Consider the following 20,979-nt stretch of genomic DNA (forward strand, 5'->3'; position numbering starts at 1 on the left):
CACACACACACACACACATACACCCCCCGCCGATACAATACGGCCGCCCGCGTTAACTCTTTGCTCGCTGAACGGCGCCGTTACCGGGGAAACCCCCGGGGACTCGCAGCCATCCTGGGCGGGGGGAGGGGAGCGGTGCCGTTCCCACCGCCCGTCCCGCACGGCGCTGACCCCGGGGGGGGCAGCCCGGGCACCCCCCCCCCCCAACCTGCCACCGCCCGCACCTGCCCCCGCACCGGCACCGGGAGGCCAGGATCCGTCCCTGACCCGGGCTGTGCCTGCCCCGCAGCCGTGCACGCACCGCATCCCCTGCGTGCCTGCACCCCCAGCCCCATAGCAGCACAGCCCCACGCCGGCACAGCCCCTCCAGCTCTGCACTTGCACCCCTCCGGGGTGCACTGACTCCCCCATCCCACCCCGGCTCCCGCTCCCCCCCCGGATCATGGCGCTGCTGTGGTCACGTTGGGGGTACAGCCCCGCTCCCCAGAGGTTTTGCAGGCGCAGGGGGTCCTCAGCCAGTCTCAGCGGAGCGGGGCAGGGATGGGGCGGCTGGCCTGGGCTGCAGAGATGCTACAGCAAAGCCCACCGCCCGCCTGCCCCTGAGAGCCCTGGTCCTCCGGGCATGGAGCACAGGGACCCCCTCCTGCCCCTGTCCTGGATGCAGGAGGGACTCGTGTTGGGGGGGCAAGGGGCTGCCAGAGGTGCCAGGGTGGGGCTCTGCTCCTGCCTGGGGTGCACGTGGCACGAGCCCCATCCTCGGCCTGCCTGGCCCCAGCTCCGGCACAGCAGCCCCCGGGATGGAGGGGGGTCCTGCCCCTCACAAAGGAGCGGGTGCCCCTCGCCGGGCCCCGGGGAGCGCGGGGGGCCGCTGCAAGGAGCGTCGCGCTGCCTTGATGGATGGGGCTCCCATGGGATCTCCTGAAAGCAGCGGGCGGAGGGGCCGGGGGGCTTTGTCTGCTCGGCTGCCAGAGACGCTGCAGGGAATTAGCATAACCCAGGCTCTCCTGCGGCACCACACCATCTTCCCCGCTTGGCTTTGGCGCCTTCCCGCCAGCGGCAGCGAGGAGCTCAGCACCCGGCGCTGGATCTGTGCGTGGGCGCCCTGCCGAGCCACGGGCTCCCTCGGGGGGGTTCTGGGGGTCCCCAGCTGAACTGGGCCAAGCAGGCAGGACCTGGGCCTGGCTGATGGTGCTGAGCACCTGGGCGCTCCCAGTTGCCTCCGTGCCGGGGAAGATGCTGCCCCACTAAGCTCCACAAAGAGGGGCTGGCCTGGAGGGGGGGGCTGCTCCCCTCACCCACCCGAGCCCACCACCCGAGCCCCATGGCTCAGTCCACCACCTCCAGCAACGCAGCTCCCACCCTCCTCCCTGCCACCCCACGGGGGGCAACGCACGAGGCTTAGGACCCCCAGGCTCAGCTACTGCATCAGCATGGCACCCCACAGCACCCGGCCGGGACCCCACGTGGCAGGGGCTGGGCAGGGGGCAACGAGCCGGCTCCTTCGACGCAGCGACTCGCTGCCTTCCGCCCCACGCGCCTGCCGGGAGCTCGCCTGGCACGCTCCGCAGCCCCAGGTACGGGGCTGGGGGTGGCGCGGGCGCCCCGGGCAGAGGGAGCCCAGCGCGGGGCACTGGGCGAGAGCGGTCGGCTGGAATCCGCAGCCTCAGATCCCGGGAGCCGGGTGGGTTTCTCCTCGGCCTCGGCTTTGTCTGCGCCGAGGCCGGGATGAATGGCCCTTTCAGTTTGTGCTGTCATGTGTGCGGAGGGAGCCCGTGTGCTGGCCAGGCCCGGAACAAAAGGAGCCGGCGAGGGACTGTTCGCGGGGCGGCGAGGAGGGGCCGGACAGGGCAGCCCCCGCTGCGGGTGCTCCCGCTGCTGCTCCGCGCGGACGGGGTGGTGGGAGCCGGTGGCTTGTGCCGGCCGGAGGCTGAGGCAAGGACATGCTAGTGCTCTCCCGGCTCCTTGCAGGGGGGTGGTGACCTGAGGGGCATGCAAGGTCTGGGCAGCGGGGACACCCCTCGTGTAGCTGCACACCCCTCGCCTGGGCAGGGACATGGCTGCACACACCTTGCATGGCTGCACGCCCCGTGCACAGCTGCACATCCCGTGCACGGCCCCGTGCGTGGCTGCACACCCCTTGCCTGGGCAGGGGGACATGGCTGCACGCTGTGCATGGCTGCACACCCTGTGCACGGCTGCACACCCCTCATATGGCTGCACACCCCTCGCCTGGGCAGGGACACAGATGCACACACCTTGCATGGCTGCACACCCCATGCACAGCTGCACAGACCCCATACATGGCTGCATGCACCGCCCGGGGCGGTGGAGCCATGGGACGTGGGTGAGCCCAGAGCAGAAGGTGGTCCTGCCACCAGCGGGGCTCCAAGGCAGCAATGCCACAAGTATGGGCAGGGCCACAGGTACCGCAGGCTCCAAGCCCACGGCAGCCGATGGTGGTATCAGCGGGGGACAGAGGCACGCCTGGGCCACGGACTGGGGGAGCACTGTCAGGCTGGGAAGCAGCAACCAGGGACACGGGACCCTGCCTGGCCCGTGGGTGTCACCAGCAGTTTTGTGGGGCCGTGCCAAAGGGTTTCCCAGCTGGCCACGGCCAAGCGCCATCCTCCCTTTATGGGGACCAAGACCTCACCAGCCTCGGTGGAGACGTGGGCTGGGTCCTGCCTGGCTCTGAGCGGTTCTGCCGGCTGCCGCACACCCGGGGCGAGCCCATTACCTGCAGGGCATGGCCGGGCTCCGGCAGGGCAGGCAGCCTCTTCTCCACAGCGTCCAGCCAGTGCCGCAGGGCCAGCAGCTGCTCGTGCACTTCCAGCCTCCGCTCCGTCCGCTCACCCCGCTGCCACACTCTGGGAAGAGAGCAGGGATGCACTAGGCTGTGGGGTCACACGGCCGCTGCCTCCCCTGCCCAGCACCGCGCTGAGACTTGACCTTTGCCGCCTGTCCTGCCCTGATCTCTGCCAAGGGGCGTCTTTGCCCGGGACCCTCTCGACTGCTCTTGCGTGGGAAAGGGATGAAACGGTGCCTGGGGCTGCCAGCACCTCTCTGCCCATGGCACCCACCTCTCCCCCATGCTGCTCCAGGGAAAGAATGGCTCTACGAGACTGCGGACCAGGGACATAAGGACCCCAAATGTGACCCACACTCATGAACACCCCATACACCCAACTGGCCAGTCAATGTGGATGCCAGGGCAGGCAGCTCCACGGCTCCGCTCCCGGCAGACTCCGGACACCCCTCGTAGACTCCCCATAACTGGCCTTGCATTCCATCGCACCGGCGTGGCCAATGCCGGCTCAGCCACATCTCCCCCTGCCTTGCCCACGCGCCGGTGCATCCCTGCACACCACCAGGCAGGCGTCCCCTGAGCCGTCCCCAGCCACGCGTGCCCCTTGGCAGGGGATGCCCTGCAAAGGGAGCAATCCTGGGGCTGATGGCCTCAGCCAGGTTCGCTGCCGGTACCTCTCTCTGAGTCCATGCCGTTGGCGAGATAAACCCAGTGCTGTCCCCACAGCTGCGGGCTCCCCATGCCTGCACCCAGCACTTGCAGCTGCGCTTGGTCCCATCCCAGCTTGCCCCAGGGGGGGACATTTCTTGCCCGAGCAGCTGACCCGCACTCTCCCTGTCCCAGCGGCTGACCCAGACCCCCAGGGCGGTGCAGGATTCACCCCAGCTCCCCTCGTTGTGGTGCGGATGCCCATGCACACCCATGCAGTCCCCGGCCATGACCCGCCCTGACAAGGCACCTCGGCTCGTCCCGCTGCACCCAGCGGTGCCCGTACCTCTCCAACTCCTCCCCATCCGGCGATGACCCCTCCACGCTCTTCCCAGAGAGACCGGCATCATCTGCAGCACAGCACTTCTGCAAGGAGAGCAGAGGGACGGATGGGGACGGGGTGTTGGGACTTGGCAAAGGGGCAGGAGGAAGAGGCTCCACCAGCCTCCCCCCGGCACACCAGTGCAGATGGCTCAGGGTGTCATTGTGTGTCCCCCCAGGGACTGCCCTCCTTCCAGAGGGGCAGCCGCCGGTCCATCCTCACCAGCCAGGGCAGAGCACCCTTGGCTGGGACCCCCGACCTCCATCGTCCTCTCCAGCCTTGTGGCCCTCACCCACCAGCTGTCACCGGTACCTGCGGGTTTTGGCTCTGCTCGTCTCGGTCTCCTCTGCCGGGACGAGCACCGCTCAACATGGTGGTTCCCGCAGTGCTCCTGAATTTCCCAACTCTTTTTTACCCAGGATTGTTCCCAGATCTACACCTGCCGGCCCCTTCGGCTCATTTTGGTCGCTGGTCCCCAATGTCCCTACATCCACCCATCGCCAGGTCATGCACTGCAGAGCCCACGATCTGGCGCCTGGCTGAGCCTAAACCAAGCCATGGCAATCTGACCCACAGCGCTTCCCAGCTCGGCCAGGGGCTCTGCTGCTCACCCACCTCATACTTCCACCATCCCCACAACCACCCCATTTCCCCAGCCCCATGCACAGGATCAGTCCCCTCTGCCCTGGAATGGCCAGTGCCTTTGCTGCGGGCAGGCAGTATCTGCTGGAGGCAGCAGGGCTTGGGCAGGCAGGACATGGAGGGTGGCAGGAGATGATCATCCTGGTTTTGGGGCTTTTCCAGCATAGGGAGTTGAACCCGAATCATCCCTGGGCACCCTGCACACCCTCAGGGCACCCTGGACGGTGGAGCCAGCCCACTGCAGAGGCACGGAGCAACGGCATCTCGGACAAGAAGAAAAGGCGCGGGGACGGGCAGTGCCCCTCAAACCACGGCAGCCAGCACCTCGAAGAAGCCCACGCAATCTGTGGCACGTGGCCACGCACAGACTGTACACATGGCCCCGCGGCACGTTTCTGGGAACGCGTGTCTGCGTGCAATGCGCTGTCCCGCTCCTGCACGTGCCGGGGCAAACAAGGAGCCACGTTAACGGAGTGCTGTGGGGAGCGTGGCATGCCAAGGCCATTCACCACGGTTTGCTGAGACCCTGCAGGTATGGTGGGAGCTGCCGCCCACAGGCACCGGCAGCCGGGCTCAGCCCACTCAGGGCTGCGATGCGAGCAGAACTGAGCTGGGGCACCTCGAGGAGGTCCGGCCACGGCATGGGTGCCATGTGGAGCTGGCGGGACCAAAGCCACCATGTGCAGGAGGAGCAGCCCCCCCATGGCACCCTCTGAGCTGCACCGTCTCCCCCCCACTCTCCCTTCCCCAAAATGCACCTCAGGGTACAGCCCAGCTTGGGGAGACACAGTGCCCCTGCCTCCCCCCGCCAGCTCCCACAGGGACCAGTGTCTCCCAGCAGAAACCTCCTTTGCTTCTGTGTCAGCACCAGAAGGGCCAGGAGGACGCAGCCATGGTGGTAAAGATAACACTTTATCAGCCATACGAGCCCTTCTCTTGCTGCAGATCACCGCGCTGCGGGGAGAGGCAGCTGCTTGAGCTCTGCCAGCCCAGGAACTGCTGTCTGCGGAAGATGTCCCCAAGGTCACCTCCAGCTGTGCTTCCCGCTGCCATCGGCTGCCTGCGCCATTGGAGGCTTCCCAGGGCCCTGGCTCTGCTGGCTCAGAGCCCGCACACCTTGTGCAGAGCCTGTGGCCGTTCCAGGCTCCAGTGCTGTGAGCTCAGCTGCTTTGCTGCGACAAGTGGAAGGAGGTGCCATGTAAAAACAAGCCTAGGTGCAATGCCTCTCTGCACGGGCATGGAGATGGCAAGGATGAAGATAACAGTGGCTGCTCCATGCCCTGGCAGAGAAGCTGGGTTTGCAGGAGGGATCGCACCGTGCCTATAACCAAAGGCTGAGGGAGATGCGCACACTCCCACACAGTCCTGGGAGCCCTGCAATGAACCTGTCATTAACCCTGGTAACACTTCGCCAGGTCACCTGGCTGAGCATAACGAGGGGGAGCAGCCTGTGATGCTGCAGATGCCACTGGGAATCCCACAGAGGGAAATGGGAAAGCGTGTGGTGCCAGCGGCCGGAGCCCTGGAGAGGCTGGAGGAGGCCAGAGCGGGTGATGGACGTGCTGCAGCGAGCAGCAGGGTCTGGGCCGGGCTCCAGCCGGCGGCAAGGGGCCGCATCCAGCACAAAGGGCTGCAGAAACATGCGTGGGGAGGGGAGGAAGGGGAGACACAGCCAGCTCTGAGGCTTCCATCAGAGGAGCAAGGGAGCCCGGTGCTCAGGAGCGAGCAGACCCCTGGTTCGTTTTAGCCAGGGTGCAGCGAGGGTGGCTGCGGAGGCGTGGGAACGAGAGTGCAGGTGCTGCCAGAAAGGCTGCGGGAGCAGGAGGTAAAGCATGAACATGGGTTACGGTGGTGCCATGAGGATGGTGATGAGCACAAGATCTGAGCAAGGACAGGTCGACCACGTGTCCGAGATGTTGTGCACAGGCTCTGCCTGGGAGGGGAAATGGCTGAGGACCACGGACTCAGTAAATGGGAGATAAAACCGATTTGATGCAGAAGTGACGCAGCGATGCTGCCCTGGCCAGCCCCGGCGGCAGCCCCTGACAAGGTGCTGGTAACGTGGCTGAGCAGGAACAGCAGCGTGCCCAGCGCTTGGGGCTGGACGGGACTGGGGGTCACTGGGAGGAAGCGGCAACCGATGCAGCTGCTGAGGAAGGAGCAGCAGGCAGGGCTCTGGTCAGAAACCTTGCCAGAAAAAGCAGCAAATTGCAAGAGGGTGCGTGGCCGCGTCCTGGCAAGGCTTTGCCTCCCATAGGCACAAGCCAGGTTCCCGGGGTGGGAGCGAGACCCACTGCTGGGTGAGCAGGGGAGCAGGCGTGAGCGCAGCACAACAGTGGGGGGGCCTGGGGCACGGGGCAAGCGGGGGCATGGGGCAAAATGCAGTTTGTCCTCGGCTGCAGAGTCCAGAGCTGAACAAAAGCGCCTGAGAAAGGGGCTGCAGGAAGGGATGAGCTCCCCAGGGATTAAGTGTACCCAACACTGGGGGATGCTCACTGAGAAGAGAGTCAAGAAGAGACGGATGTTTGTTCACATCCCAAAACCTGAGTAAATACAGAAAAAGGACTGTATTCCACCATGTTGGAAGGGGAGAGTGGCAGTCTCTCATCAGCTCTGGGCCATCAGAGATGCCCCCGGGCATGTGCGCTCACTGCAGACCCTGTGTGCGTGATGCCCTCTGCTGTGGTGGGACCCCGTGGCCCCATGCACCCCACAGCCGTGGCCACTTGTCCCTGGAGCTGGTGCCGGTGCCCATCACCGGCTGGCCAAGCCACAGGCTGCGTGTCAGCTCCCTCCTCCCCTGGGGCCAGGTGAGCGTCTGGGGAGGCAGCGGGACGGTGTGGCCAGGGGCACCGAGGCACATGGGGTCATGGCAGCTCCAGTGCAGACCAGTGCAATCACCCATGGACCATCACCCACGGTCCTGCAGCCCTCCTGCCCTGCACCGGTGGCCCCATGTGCCCCATGGGTGAGCCCTCATTGCGGGCCAGGACTGCAATGTTCGTGGCGCATGGTGCCAGCCCTGCTGCCAGAGCCTGAGCATGGTGAAGCTGTGCCACTGGGGAGCTGGAGGATGCCGCCACAGGCGGGTGGCAGATGACGGCATGGGATGGCCTGACCACAGCGTCTGCGGTGGGAAATGCTCTTCCAGCAACAGTGCCCAAAACCCAGTCCGGGCTGGCAGGGATGGAGTGTGGGCTATTGCTGCCAGCCTGTCCTAGACACAGTGCGGTGGCATGCCTGCACAGGCAGTACTGGCCGCCCGAGTCCTGGGGACATGCCAAGAGACACAAGACAATGAGCAAACCCCAAACCAGTGCAGGGATGCCTGCACACTGGGTGCTGCAGGTGCCTGCAGTGGGAACAGCCGCGAGGGTCCCTGCAGCTGCAGCCTGCCCCGGCATGTTGCAGGTGGATCCAGAACAGCCCCCAGCCCCAGCTCGGCTGCTGGCCCGGGACAGCCACCAGGCACAGTGGGCTGTGCCGGCTATGCCCTGGGACATGACAGCCGGAACAAACGGATTTGGAGCTGCCTGACAGCAGCGACGCAGTGCCTCAGGAGGGAGGCACAATTCCCCGCACCACGCTGCCCGCGCAGCCCCACCAGCGGCTGCACGGCTTGGAGCATCCTGAGGCTGCTCGGCGCTACCGCCATCCACACCGCTGACACGCTGGCCCTGCACCCAGCAATGCCCCAGCTTGCAAAGCTGCCTGGTGCCCAGCAGGACGGGCGACACGCTGGCTGCAGCCCTGGGTCAGGCTCCCAGGCAAGCAGCACCATCGCCCCGCTCGCACCCCCAGGACCTGCAGGAAGGACAGGGGTGGATTCACCAGCCCAGCCGACGCCAGCCCCCCGCGCAGACCATGCCGTGCCGGTTGATGGCACAGAGACGCGGGTGCGTTACCGCGGGGCAGTGCTGCCCTTGGCCGGCACGCATCGGGATTTCGCCGGGGCGAGGCGAGGACCTGCCCACAGCCACTGGGCTCCGTGTCCCAGGGCAGCAGCACGGCACAGGGAGGGGGGTTTTGGGGTCCCAGCACGTGTGGAGGAAGCAGAGCTGGGCAGCTTATCTGCCTAAAGAAAGGTTCAGTGCCCCGGCGAGGTGGGGGGGCGTGGGAGAGGCTGATCCGGCTTTGTGGCTGCTGGGGAGTCTGTACAGAGAGTTCCCAGAGCGGCACGCTGCGGGCTGGAGCCAGCAGTGCCCGGGGCGGCGGGTGCATGGAGCTGGCAGCTGGTGTGTGCCAGCAGGGCCGAGCCGGCTGCCGCAGCCCCGCTTGGGACGGCAGCCATGGGTCCCACGTGCCAGACCACGGCCAGAGGCAGCTACTGCGGCAGAACGGGGTGGTACAGCCACTGTCGCTGCTGTTCACGCAGTGATGGGCGAGCACCCGCGTGAGAAACTGTCCCACCGTGGGGCTGGGAGGTGCAGGGTGCCCGGGCACATCCCGGCTCGGCCGTGGCACACTGGGGAGAACCGCATGGCACGCTCGCCCAGCGAGCATCTTGACGGTCCCACCAGCGCGGTGTGTGAGCAGGTGATGGGCTGTTTGCAAATGCCCGTGCACGCCGGGCGGCTGCGAGGGCGGCGAGGGAGCCCTTCCAGGGCTGACTGACAGCCACGACCGGCGCGGCATTCAGCGCTTCACATGCCACCACCCTGCGGTTTTAACGCTGTGTGACAGTTTAGCTCGGAGAGCCTGAAAGGGGTGAACTCTGGCCCGCGCGTCAGCGGGGCGAGCTAAGCTGCAGTGCATTAAAAACGGGAATATAATAGAGTTATCCATCATAATTAGCCTGGTCCAATTACACGCTCCCTCAGCCGCTCCCGGCGCGCGGTGCAGCTCCGCGGCAGCTGAGGCTGCTCATGGACGAGCTGCCAGCCCTGTTGCTCCTCGCACGGCATTCGGGCTCAGCCGGCTGTGCCAAGGATGGCAGGGTGGCAGACACCGGCCCTCTCGGCCGCATCGATCAGGAGGGAGCCACAGGACGGGGCAGTGCTGCCAGCCCCTGCCGCGGCTCTGCCCCAGATGGGCTGTTCACCCACCACCCCGGCACGGCAGGGCTGGAGTTGCTGGGCCGTTGCCAGCTTGTAAGCCTTGGCCAAATCCTGTCCTACAGACCCCCTCAGTAGCGCCGTGCCGCGTGATTCGGCTGCGACTGCTTTGGGGACCAGTGAGAGGCTGAGCCACTGCCAGCCCCGGGGCTGGTCCCCGCTGTTCCAGCGGTGCCGCTTGCCATCGCGCTGCCTGTGCCAATCCCAGCTGATGCCGAGCCCTGCCACGTGCTGCCTGTCGGCTCCGCACCAGCACCACCAGCGCCCACGGGAAGCCAGGCGGCTCTGGGGCTGGCACATGAGAGGCAGATGCTGCCTGTGGGAAGGGCCTTTGGGAGGGATGGGGGGGTCCTGGGCAAGGAGGAGGGTGACATGAAGTGGGACGAGATGGCTGGAGAAGGTCCATGGACAAGGGATGCCGTGCCAAGTGGGAGGACAGACCTTTCCCATGCTCTGCACAGCTCGCCCCGCATACCCGGTGGGCGCCCGGCAGCAGCCAGCCTGGATGCCCAGGGTGTCCCCTCGCCACCTTGCCGGGATGCCCAGGGTGTCCCTTGCCACCTCACCCCCTGTGCCCCTTTTCCAGCTGCCGCAGTGGGATCCCACCACCCCAGCTCGCCCATCACCCCGGCAGGTGGAGCAGCTCCTGCCCAGTGCCGGCCCGACTCACTGCGGCACACCGGGGAGGGTCCCAGTGCCAGGGCCAACACGGGCACATGGCTGAGGGGCATGTGGGGAAGGGGGGGGGTTCCCTCCGGCAAATGGGTACTGGTCCCAAAGGCTGGTCCCAGGGGATTCACTTAGGAGCCGGGGGGTTTCTCACCCAGGGAAGGGGAGCTGGACCCCACAGATGTTGCGGGGAGGTGAGGGGCTTCTAGCCCATGGAGTGGGACTGGGCCACGGAGGTCAGCATTGGATGCAGAGGGGTCTCGGTGGTCTCATGGGGTTTGTGAGAGGTGTCTCGCCTTGAGGGGATCAGGAAGGTGGGGGGGGGGAGCAGGGAATATCTGAGGGGGCAGTGAGGTGGAGCATGGCCGCGGGCTGCCCGTGCCATCCCCAGGGAGCAGTCCTTGCTGCCCTCCCTGGGACCCATCCAGAGCCCCCCATGATGGGCACAGCAGCTTGTGACCACTTCCAGCACAGGGGATGCTCCCCTCCATGGTCCCCCCGCCCCTGCTGTGTCCAACGGCCGCATCCCAGTGCAGCCTGCTGCAGGCCGGCAGGAAGGGACGCTGCTGCTAATTGCAGACGCACAATGCAATTAACGTGCTCCCAAGCTGCTGCCATCTGTCTGGGCCAGCCCGGGCTCTCCGTGCTGCTACAGGGGCCAACACGCTCAGCTGCTCCCGGCACAGTCCCGCTGCTCCCATGCAGACCCCACCAGCCCCCAGATGTTGCATGGCCCCCGCGAGGTCCCGCACAGCTCCGGTGCTCCCGGTGCAGTGCCTAGTGGGAGGCATCGCTGCAGGACGAGCTTCCCGGCTCAGGGAGACCCTGCCTGGAGAGAGCAGTGGCACATGGCTCACAGGGCTGGAAAGATTCCTTGAGCCATCCAAGCCAGTGCCAGCGAATCTCCTGAGTGGACGTCCGTGCCGACGTCTCCCCCGTTTGCCCAGGCTGCCCCTAATGAACCCCCGCTGTCCTGCCTGCCCGGCCAGCTTGCCCTTATCCCCCCAGCCCCTTGTCCTCGCAGCTGACCAGGGCTCCCTGACCGTTGCCATCCCAGCCATAACGGCTCCCGCCCCCCCCGGCTCTGGGCAGAAGCCAAGGCGCCGGCAGGCACAGCCCTGGCCCAGCAGCAATAGCGGCACACATCAGCACAGCGTACGAGCGCCGTGGGGGACAGCGGGCACTGCCCTGCCCACAGCCGCACTGCCGGAGGGACGTATCCGACCCTGTGCAAAGGACGCAGCCTCAGAAGCCTCCATGCTACCAGCAGTGCCTGCTCACTGCTGCTCCCTGTCCCCAAAACAAGGGACCCGCTGGCACAGGGCTGCAGCCTCCTGGGGCAGGAGAGACCCCGGCCCCGCTGCACCCACCTCACCTCCCAGGAGCACCGCCAGGCCGGGGCAGCCAGGCAGCTCCGGGGACCACCCCGCGGCCATGCTCCATGCCCGGTGGCACGGCGCTGTGGGGATGCCCGGGCACGGCTGTGCACAAGCCTGGCATGCTGGTGCAGCTCCTCACGCCAGGAGCCGGTCAGACCTCCGGTGCCCTGGCACGCTCCATCACGACCCGCAGCAGCACGCACCCAGGACGGCGCAGCCCACGGCACAAAGGCAACCGGGAGCCCCCAGCCTGCACCTGCAGTGGCGAGGCTGAGGCATGGCTGCCCATGGGGAGCAGCGAGGGTGAACAGACCACGCGGAGCTGCCGGCTGGTTTCATAGGATCTCTTTTACTGACCTCACTAGGGAGAGCCATGGGTCCATACTGCATGTTTTACAAACACTTCACGGTATATACAAGTCAGGTTTTAGTGTTTTTGCCCCCAAAAAGAGATGCTTTTGGATTATCGATCAGCCCCGGCTGCCCTGATGAGAAATGATTGGGAAATCAGGGGAGCGCAGGGCCCCGAGGGAGCGGGAGCCCCGGCTCAGGCTGGGCTATGGTACAGAGTCACCCACATTAGCATGTCATGCAAAAGCAAAACTGGATAATGAGAATAATAGTAACGAATGCTGAGGAATAACATGACTCGATTTACACGTGGCAAATGAGAGCAGGTGGGAAGGAGGAGAGGTGCTGTGGAGATCCGCGGGTGAGCCGTAGCACCGTGCCGGGAGGCTGTCCCTGGGGAGGAGGGGGTGCACCTCGGGCACGCTGGCACGGGGCGAGGGGAGAGGGACAGGCGACCGCGTGGGTGCCTCTTGGGGGGCCAGGGTCAGCCAGGCCAAACGTGGGGGGCTATGGCCCCAACGGCCCGAGCCAGCACGGCCCCACCGCTGCGTCACTTATTGCTTCAGCCCCTGCCTGGGGCCCCGGTGGAGTGTGGTGGGGGGACGGGGGCTGCATGCTGCCAGGGGCCAGGGGCAGCGGGTGGGCCGGGGCACCCCACTGCCGGCCGAGGGGCTCCGGTGCTGTGGGGCAGCCCCTGCACCCGGGCAGCGTGGCCCCCGGTCTCTGCCCAGGGACTCTGGCAAGTGCAAAGGGAGAGGGAGCATGTCCCAGTGTCCTCAAGTGCGGTCCCACTTGCCCCAGGGCGGGGGTACGGGGTCCGTGGCAGCGGTGAGGGGAGTTGGGATGGACATCCAGCAACACTAAAACAAAGTGAACAGAAAAGATGGGATGAGACAGGGAGACTGGTCCATGAGATGAAGCCATCGAGCCCAGCCGGCAGTGCCGCGCGCCCGCCCCGTGCCAGCCTGATTGCCCCTGCACTGCCACAGCAAGCAACACCTCCCAACCGGGGCCGGCCCTCCCGCAGCTGGAGCAGCGGAGCGCAGCACCGGTCCGGCACAACCACAGCTGGAAAGCCTTCACCATGGGCAACTGTACCCCAAACCATACTTGGAGGAAAACGATACCCCCTGGACATCTCGGTGTCACTTCCTGGAGAACGCAGCACCCAGCTAAAGCCCCAGCACCAGCCCAGCGAGCCGCAGGATGGCGGGAAACCCCGGCTCCAAAGAGAGACTGGAAAGGTTGGTGTTACCTGTGCTGGTGAGCACGGCCGAAGAGCTGCCGCGTCCCAAGCTCCCCTCGAGCCCATCCACGACTTGCTGATGTCGGAGACCCAGCTAAGGAACTCGCCCAGCGGCAAGGGGACTTCTTTGGTGGGACTGGAAAAAGATGTCTGCCAGAGAGAGAGTGCGTTATTGCGGGTGAAGGGAAGGAGAGGAAAACCAGGAAGAAAGGAATTACCACAGGGAAGAAAAGAGGAGTCCAGTTTTACAGAGATCCGCCTTTTTTCTAACAAGAGAGCACGCCGGGCTGCTGCAGCGTCCCACGACCCACCCTGTGCTCAGAGGGTCCTGTGGCCTCCGCGCCCCTCAAGAGGGTCTGGAGAACCCCCGTGGCGAGGGGGGGTGCACGCGGCTGGGCAGCGGCTGGGGTCTGGGCGCAGGAACCGCGCGCGGAGCCGGGCTGGCTTTGGCAGTGCAGGCTCTGCCGAGCTCGGGCACGGGCTCTGGCGGACGCCTGTCAATTCATTAAGCCACATCAGTGTTAAGAAATCAACCTTGTGCAGAGCACTTCCCAGATACACGGAGAGACAGACAGACAGAGAGACAGGCAGCAGCAGGCGCGGCTGCCAGCTAGCGGCGACACAAGCCACGTGGGCATGGAGAGCCAAGCGCGGCAGGTGCATCCCGGCGAGCGGGCAGGCGGGCTGGCGGAGGTGGCAGCGGACACGCAGCGAAGCCCCTCGGCGGGCGAAGCAGTGGAGCGGAGGCAGGTCCCTCCGCACGGCGCGGAAGCAGCGGGCAGCGCCAGCGCGCACTTACGGTTGGGGCATCGGCTCCACGGCGTGGTGGTGGGGATGTGCCGGGAGGCCAAGCCAGGGAGCTGGGGCAGCTCAGGAGCTGGGGCACAGAGCCCCCTCCTCGCCACGCCGAGAGCGGGTGGAAGGGGTCCAGGCAACAGCTCCAGGGCCGGTATGAAGTGGCTGTCTGGCACCGAGCAGCGGGGAGCCTGCGATGTCCTCCTCCGTTCTGCCGGAATGCCGGCTGCGGCACGCCGCGGGGACAGGGTCGTCTCCTCCTTCGGGATGCGGGGGATGAAGCCAGCAGGGTTAATTACAAAAGAGTCACTAAGTGGTTAGACCAAAAAGACGGAACTGTTTTCCTGTTTTCCGGCTCTGCCTCGCCGTCTCCGAGCGGCTGGGTGGGATCGGCTCTGCAGAGGGCAGGAACGGCAGCAGGCTCCCGGGGCGGCAGATCTGGGAGGGTAGTGTGTTTTCTCTCTCATCTCTTAATATACAAATACTGTCAGAACAATCGTATATATTAATATATTAGTCTAGTCTTTTTGGTTAAACTTTAGGCACTGCTTTGGAAGAAGAATGGAGTTTAAAAATTAAAAAAAAAATACTAGTGATTAGCCAGCAGCGTTGCCACATGCGGAGCAGGCGAGGCGGCGGGTTCCTCGGGCAGGGGCCGGCACGTTTCAGGCCACGCGGAGCGGGGGCCCACACAGCCCGGAGTGCTCCCCGCTCACCTCCCACCCGCAGCTCCTTCTCAGGAGGGACAAGGCGAGGGCCAGGGCGGCCGCCTCCACAGTGCTCTGGGGACCCGCGGTGTATCTGCGCCCAAAGCTCGAGGAAGAGTAGGAGGAGGAAGAGAAGGTCATGGAGAAGCCGGAGCCAGTGGCGTCGAAGCTACCTCGCCTGGAGCTCGACCGGGACCCTGTCCGGGAGCCCGACCGCGAGCCGGAGGTGGAGCCAGCGCTGCTGACGTTGTAGGGGCTGTAGTAGCCCTTGCTGGACTGGGAGGAGGCCTCCAGCAGCCGCAGGCCAGTCCCATCCTCGATCATGCTTCGGTCCATTGCATCCTTGTAGGAGATCTTGAGTTTGGTTTTGGGGCAGGTGAGATACTTGGAGTAGGTGTTCACGTCCCGCAGCTTCTGGGCTGTGCGCGTGTCGATGGTGCCCTTCTGCAGCGCCTCGTCCAAGGAGACACGGCCCTCGACATCGGGCTCAATCAGGCCCCCCGTCAGGTACTGCACCTCCAGGAAGCGCTGCCCAGCCTCGTAGTACAGCCAGCCCTTCTTCAGGGCCTGGGCTGCTGACATCTTCGTCTTGGTCCGTGGGTCCTCGAAGCCGTAGAAGGCCTTCTGTGCCAGGTTGATGCGGTCCACCATGATTTTGTCAACTAGGCCCTTGTTCACCGCGTCGGCGACGGAGCACTTATCCCCGGTGTTGGGGTCAATGATGCCGCCGGTGCAAGCCTGGGCTTCCAGCAGCCTCTGCCCTGTGATGTTGTCCACGAGGTTGCGGCGCATTGCCTCCGTGATGGACACCTTCTCCAGAGTGTCCGTGTCCAGGATGCCTGCCACTGGCCCAGTCTCCTCGGTTGGGTCGCTCCACATAGGTATCTGCGTTCGTGTAGGGGCTGGGCTGACGGTGTAGGAGGAGGATGAACCCACAGAGGACGACCGTGACCGGAAGCCGCTCATGTTGCCAGAGAGCATGTCTGCAAACTCGGTGATGGAGAGGGTGCCTGAGCGGTACTGGTCCAGGGCTGACTGGTCGATCAGGCCCTTGCTGATGGCATCGTCGATATCGTACTGGCGCCCGGAGCGCCTGTCGATGATCATTGACTTCACGACGCCGTCAGAGGAAGAGGTGGTGATCTCTTCCCACTCACACTCCTGCTCCGACAGCTCCAGGTAGGTCTGGTGGTCAATGAGGCCCTTGCGATAGGCTTCGTACACGGACATCTCCTTGCCCGTCTCCGGGTCAACGATCACCACCCTGCGCTTGCGGACAGAGGACTTGGAGGAGGTCTTCCTCTCCCGCTTCTTCTCTTTCAGGGGCAGGAGGCAGAGGCCAGTCTCTGGGTCAGTGATGCACCGCTCCATGAGCTGCAGGTAGGTGAGGTTCTCCTCTGTGTTGGGGTCAAAGAAGCCCTTGGTGTCATCGCTGGGATCCAGCAAGATCTCATTCATCTCCTCGTCAAAAAGGCCCCTCTTGTAGGCAATCTCCACAGGGAGGCGGTGGCTCTCCTCGGGATCGATTATGCCTCCTGTTGCAATCTGGGCCTCGAGCAAGCGGATCCCATGGTCCTTCAGGATCAGACCCTTCTTCATGGCCTGGAAGAGGGAGATGAGCTTTCCAGAGTAGGGATCCCGGTAGCCGGTGACAGCCCTCTCAGCAGAGAGCAGCTTGTCCTTGAACTCAGGGCCCACGATGCCCATCCGCACAGCTTCCTCCACTGTCAGCTTGAGGCCCTTGATGGGGTCGATCACGTACCCTGTGGCCGCCTGCGCCTCCAGGAGCTCAAATGCGGTGCCTGGCCTGATGATACCCTTCTTCATGGCTTGGTACACGGACAGCCGCTCCTTTGTGGAGTCCACAAAGACACCAGCAATGCAGCTGGTGCCCTCCAGGAACTTCTTCAGGTTCTTAGAGACCTCCTCGATGGAGGTGAGGCCCTCCTGGAGGCGCTGGGCAGTGGCTTCGTCCATCACCTGCGAACGGACCAGCTCCTCCACAGTGATCTGCTTCCGTAGCCCCCGGAAGGTGAGCTTCCTCGTGTCGCAAAGTGGAAGCAGGAGGAGCCCGCTGTTCTCGTCCTTCCGGCACCGCTTCAGGAGCTGCGTGTAGCTGAGCTTCTCCTCCGTGGACGGGTCCACGTAGCTTCGCACCTCGCTGGGCTCCGACAGCATGTCATACGTGTCCTTGTTGATGAAGCCCCGCTGGTAGGCCACCTCCAGGGGCAGATGGAAGCCCAGGTGCGGGTCGATGATGCCACCGGTGGCTATCTGGGCATCGAGGAGCTTGAGGGCCTCTTCGCTGGGAATGAGGTCTTTCTTCATGGCCTGGAAGATGGAAATCTTCTGTTCGCTGTACGGGTCTCTATAACCAGTCACAGCCCTCTCTGCGGACAGGAGCCGGTCATGGATTTCAGGCCCCACCACGCCTTTCCTGACCGCTTCGTCAACAGTCAGCATCTCATTCTTTGTGGGGTCGATCATGAAACCGGTGGCAGCCTGGGCCTCCAGGAGGGAGCGGGCCACTTCGGAGTTGATCAGCCCCTTCTTCAGTGCCTGGTAGATACTGAGCTTCTGCTTGGAAGAGGGGATGTAGATGCCAGCCACACAGCCTGACCCATAGAGGTACTTCCAGACAGTCTCCATGTCCAGGAGCTCCCGGAAGGTTTTGGAGCCCTGTTTCAGCAAGTTGTAGATGTCTAGAGAGATGATCTTGGCCTCGTAGAGGTCCTCAGCCGTGATGCGGCGCCGTACGTAGTCATAGGATGTGAGATTCTGCTGCCGGATGATCTCAGTCTTCTCGATGATCTCAATGATGATGATGATCATGCGCTCCTTGGACACACGGCCCGACTGGAACTCCTCCATGAGCTGCTTCCGCTGCTCCTCTGGCAGCAGGTCCGAGTGCATGATCTCCCACAGCGACATGGAGGAACCTGCCCTGCTGCCCACAGGGATGTCCACCCGCGTCTCCTCAAACACCTTCCGTGTCTCTGCCTCTGTGTACACCTGGGTCTTCTCCACCACTGTAGGCTTCTCAGGTTCCCGCAGAGGCAGCAGATACAGGCCCGTTTCAGGATCCTCAATGCACTTCTCCTTCAGCTGCCTGTAGGTGAGGTTCTCATGGGTGTTGGGGTCGAAGAAGCCCTTGGTGTCATCGGTGGGGTCGGAAAGGGTTTGGTTCATTTCCTCATCAAAGTAGCCCCTCTTGTAGGCCACCTCCACGGGGAGGCGGTGGCTGTTGATGGGGTCGATGATGCCACCAGTGGCGATCTGGGCCTCGAGCAGGCGGATGCCGTGCTCCTTGACGATGAGTCCTTTTTTCATGGCCTGGAAGAGCGAGATGGTGTTGCCTGAGTAGGGGTCCTTGTACCCAGTGACAGCCTTCTCAGCAGACAGCAGCTTCTCGTGCAGTTCAGGCCCAATGACACCAGCCTTCACAGCCTCATTGACATACAGTTTCCGGTTCTTCACAGGGTCGATCAAGAAGCCGGTTGCTGCCTGGGCCTCCAGGAGGACCACGGCGGTGCTGGGCCTCAGCAGGTTCCTCTTCATGGCCTCATAGATGTTCAGCTTCTCCTTGGTTGCCTCCACGTAGACGCCGGCAATGCAGTCGCTGCCATGCAGGAATCTCCTCACCGCATCTGTTTCAGAGAGGTCCTTCACCGATTTCTTGCCTTCCTTCAGCTGCTCATACTGGGCTTTGCTGATGATGCGGGACTCCACCAGCTCACTGGCAGGTACAGGTGCCCGGAGACCACTGAATGTCAGCTTCTCCTGCTTTTTGGTCTCTGCCTCCTCGATGATGGTGATCACAATCTTGATGATCTTCTCGATGGTCACCTTGCCAGTCTTGTACTGTCGGAGGAGCTCCCGCCTGTGCTCCTCTGTGAAGTACTCAGAGTGGATCAGCTCCCAGATGGTCACTGTCTGGCCCTTCATGCTGCCCACTGGCACCTCGATGGTTGCCTTGTCAAAGCACTCCTTTGCCTGGCTGTCTGTGTAGACCTCCTCCTGCTGCGACTGGATGGCTTTGTCTGACAGGGGCAGCAGGCAGAAGCCAGTCTGCTTGTCACGGTGGCAGTTCTTCTGCAACTGGGCGTAGCTGAGGTGTTCTTGGGTGTTGGGACAATAGAAAGCCTTGGCGTCATCTCGGAGCTCGGACAGAGCCTCATTTATCTCCGGGTCCAAGTACCCCCTCTTGTAAGCAACCTCGAGCGGGAGCCGGTGGCTGTTCACAGGATCGATGATGCCTCCAGTGGCGAGCTGGACGTCCAGCAGACGGACCCCGGTGTCACTGGGGATGAGGCCCTTCTTGAGTGCTTGGAAGAGGGAAACCGTCTGGCCCGTATAGGGATCCTTGTAGCCAGTCACCGCCTTCTCTGCGGACAGCAGCTTCTCATGAAACTCTGGCCCCACCACCTCAGCCTTCACTGCCTCATCAACGGAGAACAGCTTGTTCTTCACGGGGTCGATGATGTAGCCGGTGGCAGCCTGTGCTTCCAGCAGGGACAGGGCAATCTCTGGCTTCAGCAGGTTTCTCTTCAGGGCATCATAGAAGGTGAGCTTCTGGCCAGTTGACTCCACTAGGACGCCAGCAATGGCATCTGTGCCCTTCAGGTACCGCCGCACAGAGTCCATCTCTGCCACGTCCTTCACAGACTTCTTGCCCTGGTGCAGCTGATTGTAGAGGTCCTTGTTGATGATTTTGCTTTCCAGCAGCTCAGCGGCAGGCACAGGGGCTCGGAGGCCCTCGAAGCACATCTGGCTCTTTTTCTCACTTTCCTCCACAACCGTGATGATGATCTTAATGATCTTCTCCACTGTGATCTTGCCAGTCCTGTACTGCTGGATCAGGTCCCGCCTTTGGTCCTCAGTGAAGTATTCAGAGTTGATGATTTCCCAGATGGTCACCGTCTTCCCTTGGAACTTGCCAAATGGTGCTGTCACCGTGGCCTTCTTAAAGACATCCTTAGCTTCTTTGTCGGTGTAGACCAGTTCTCTTGCTTTGGCTGCCTGGTCAGTGAGTGGCAGGAGGCACAGCCCCGTGTCTGGGTCAGTCACGCACCGCTCCATGAGCTGCAGGTAGGTGAGGTTCTCCTGTGTGTTGGGGTCGAAGAAGCCCTTGGTGTCATCGGTGGGGTCGGAAAGGACCTGGTTCATCTCCTCGTCAAAGTAGCCCCGCTTGTAGGCAGCTTCTACAGGCAGGCGGTGGCTGTTGACAGGGTCGATGATGCCGCCGGTGGCGATCTGGGCCTCGAGCAGGCGGATGCCGTGCTCCCTGACGATGAGCTCCTTCATCATGGCCTGGAAGAGGGAGATCTTGTCACCCGTGTAAGGATCCTTGTAGCCGGTTACTGCCCGTTCAGCAGACAGCATTTTATTGTGCAGTTCTGGTCCAATCACTCCCTCTCTCACTGCCTCGTTCACCGAGAGCCTCGCGTTTCGCACAGGGTCAATTATGAAGCCGGAGGCAGCCTGCGCTTCCAGGAGCACCAGCGCAGTGCCTGGGCTGAGCAGCTTCTTCTTCATGGCTTCATAGATGCTCATCTTTTGATTGGTGGGTTTGATTAACAAACCGGCGATGCTGCTCTTGCCCTGCAGGTACTTCTTGATGTCTTCCCTCTGTGAGAGCTCACCAACACTCACAACACCCTTCGCCAACTTGTCTAAGCTCTCCTTGCTCAAAATGCCAGCATCAGCCAGCTTCTCTGCAGATACCTTCTGACGGATGCCGTCAAATGCGAACTCTGGCTCCCCGTTCTGTGCTAAGCCATCCACCACGTCTCTGCCATTGGGCACAGCTTTGACATCCAGCAGCTGCGTTGTCATAACCACAGCCTCCTCAGGCAGGTCGTCTGTCTGGATCATGATCTCTCGTGTCTGGGCCAGGGCGGCCTTGTACTCTTCCTGCATTTGCTCAAGTCTCTCCCTGAGCTTCTTATTCTCCTCTTCCAGGAGTTTCTCTTGCTGCTGCCGCTGTCTCTCCAGCTGCTGCAGCTCCTCCTGCTTGTGCCGGACATTTTCCTCTGCTTCTTTCTGATGCTTCTTGGCTTCGTCCAGCATGGCTTTCAACTGCTGCTTCTCCTGCTCCATCTCCTTCTGCTGCCGCTCCTGCTCCGCCTTCAGGTTCTGGGCTTTGTTCACCTCATCTTTAAAGAGCTTCTCCAGCTTTGTTTTCTCCTCCTCGATGAACTTCTCCTTCTGCAGCAGGGCGTCCTTCTCCGTCAGGAAGGTCTGCTGGAGAAGCTGCGTCTCCTGGCGGAGCTGCGCCTGCTGGGCCACCTGCATCTGGGG

The 20,979-nt window shown here is 63.4% G+C and overlaps 2 protein-coding genes across 5 annotated transcripts in view; both read right to left on the minus strand.

Annotated features, from left to right (window-relative positions):
• The window catches only part of LOC104831317, a 7,416-nt gene extending 3,208 nt beyond the window's left edge, over window positions 1-4,208 (minus strand). The window contains exons 1-3 of the mRNA XM_010566815.1: window positions 4,149-4,208; window positions 3,801-3,880; window positions 2,686-2,867 (exon numbers count right to left, since the gene is read on the minus strand). Coding sequence (XP_010565117.1) covers window positions 2,686-2,867; window positions 3,801-3,880; window positions 4,149-4,208 — 322 coding nt within the window. The remainder of the gene's footprint in view (window positions 1-2,685; window positions 2,868-3,800; window positions 3,881-4,148) is intronic.
• A 7,731-nt stretch (window positions 4,209-11,939) lies between these two features.
• The window catches only part of LOC104831303 (plectin-like), a 59,196-nt gene continuing 50,156 nt past the window's right edge, over window positions 11,940-20,979 (minus strand). For all 4 annotated transcript variants that reach the window (XM_010566790.1, XM_010566789.1, XM_010566791.1 and 1 more), the window contains 3 exons: window positions 13,977-20,973; window positions 13,187-13,327; window positions 11,940-12,791 (listed from right to left, as the gene is read on the minus strand). In XM_010566790.1, coding sequence (XP_010565092.1) covers window positions 14,638-20,973 — 6,336 coding nt within the window. In that variant the 3' untranslated portion in view covers window positions 11,940-12,791; window positions 13,187-13,327; window positions 13,977-14,637. The remainder of the gene's footprint in view (window positions 12,792-13,186; window positions 13,328-13,976; window positions 20,974-20,979) is intronic.

This window comes from Haliaeetus leucocephalus, unplaced genomic scaffold, assembly GCF_000737465.1.
Source record: "Haliaeetus leucocephalus isolate CR32 unplaced genomic scaffold, Haliaeetus_leucocephalus-4.0 Scaffold218, whole genome shotgun sequence".
Classification (NCBI taxonomy): domain Eukaryota; kingdom Metazoa; phylum Chordata; class Aves; order Accipitriformes; family Accipitridae; genus Haliaeetus; species Haliaeetus leucocephalus.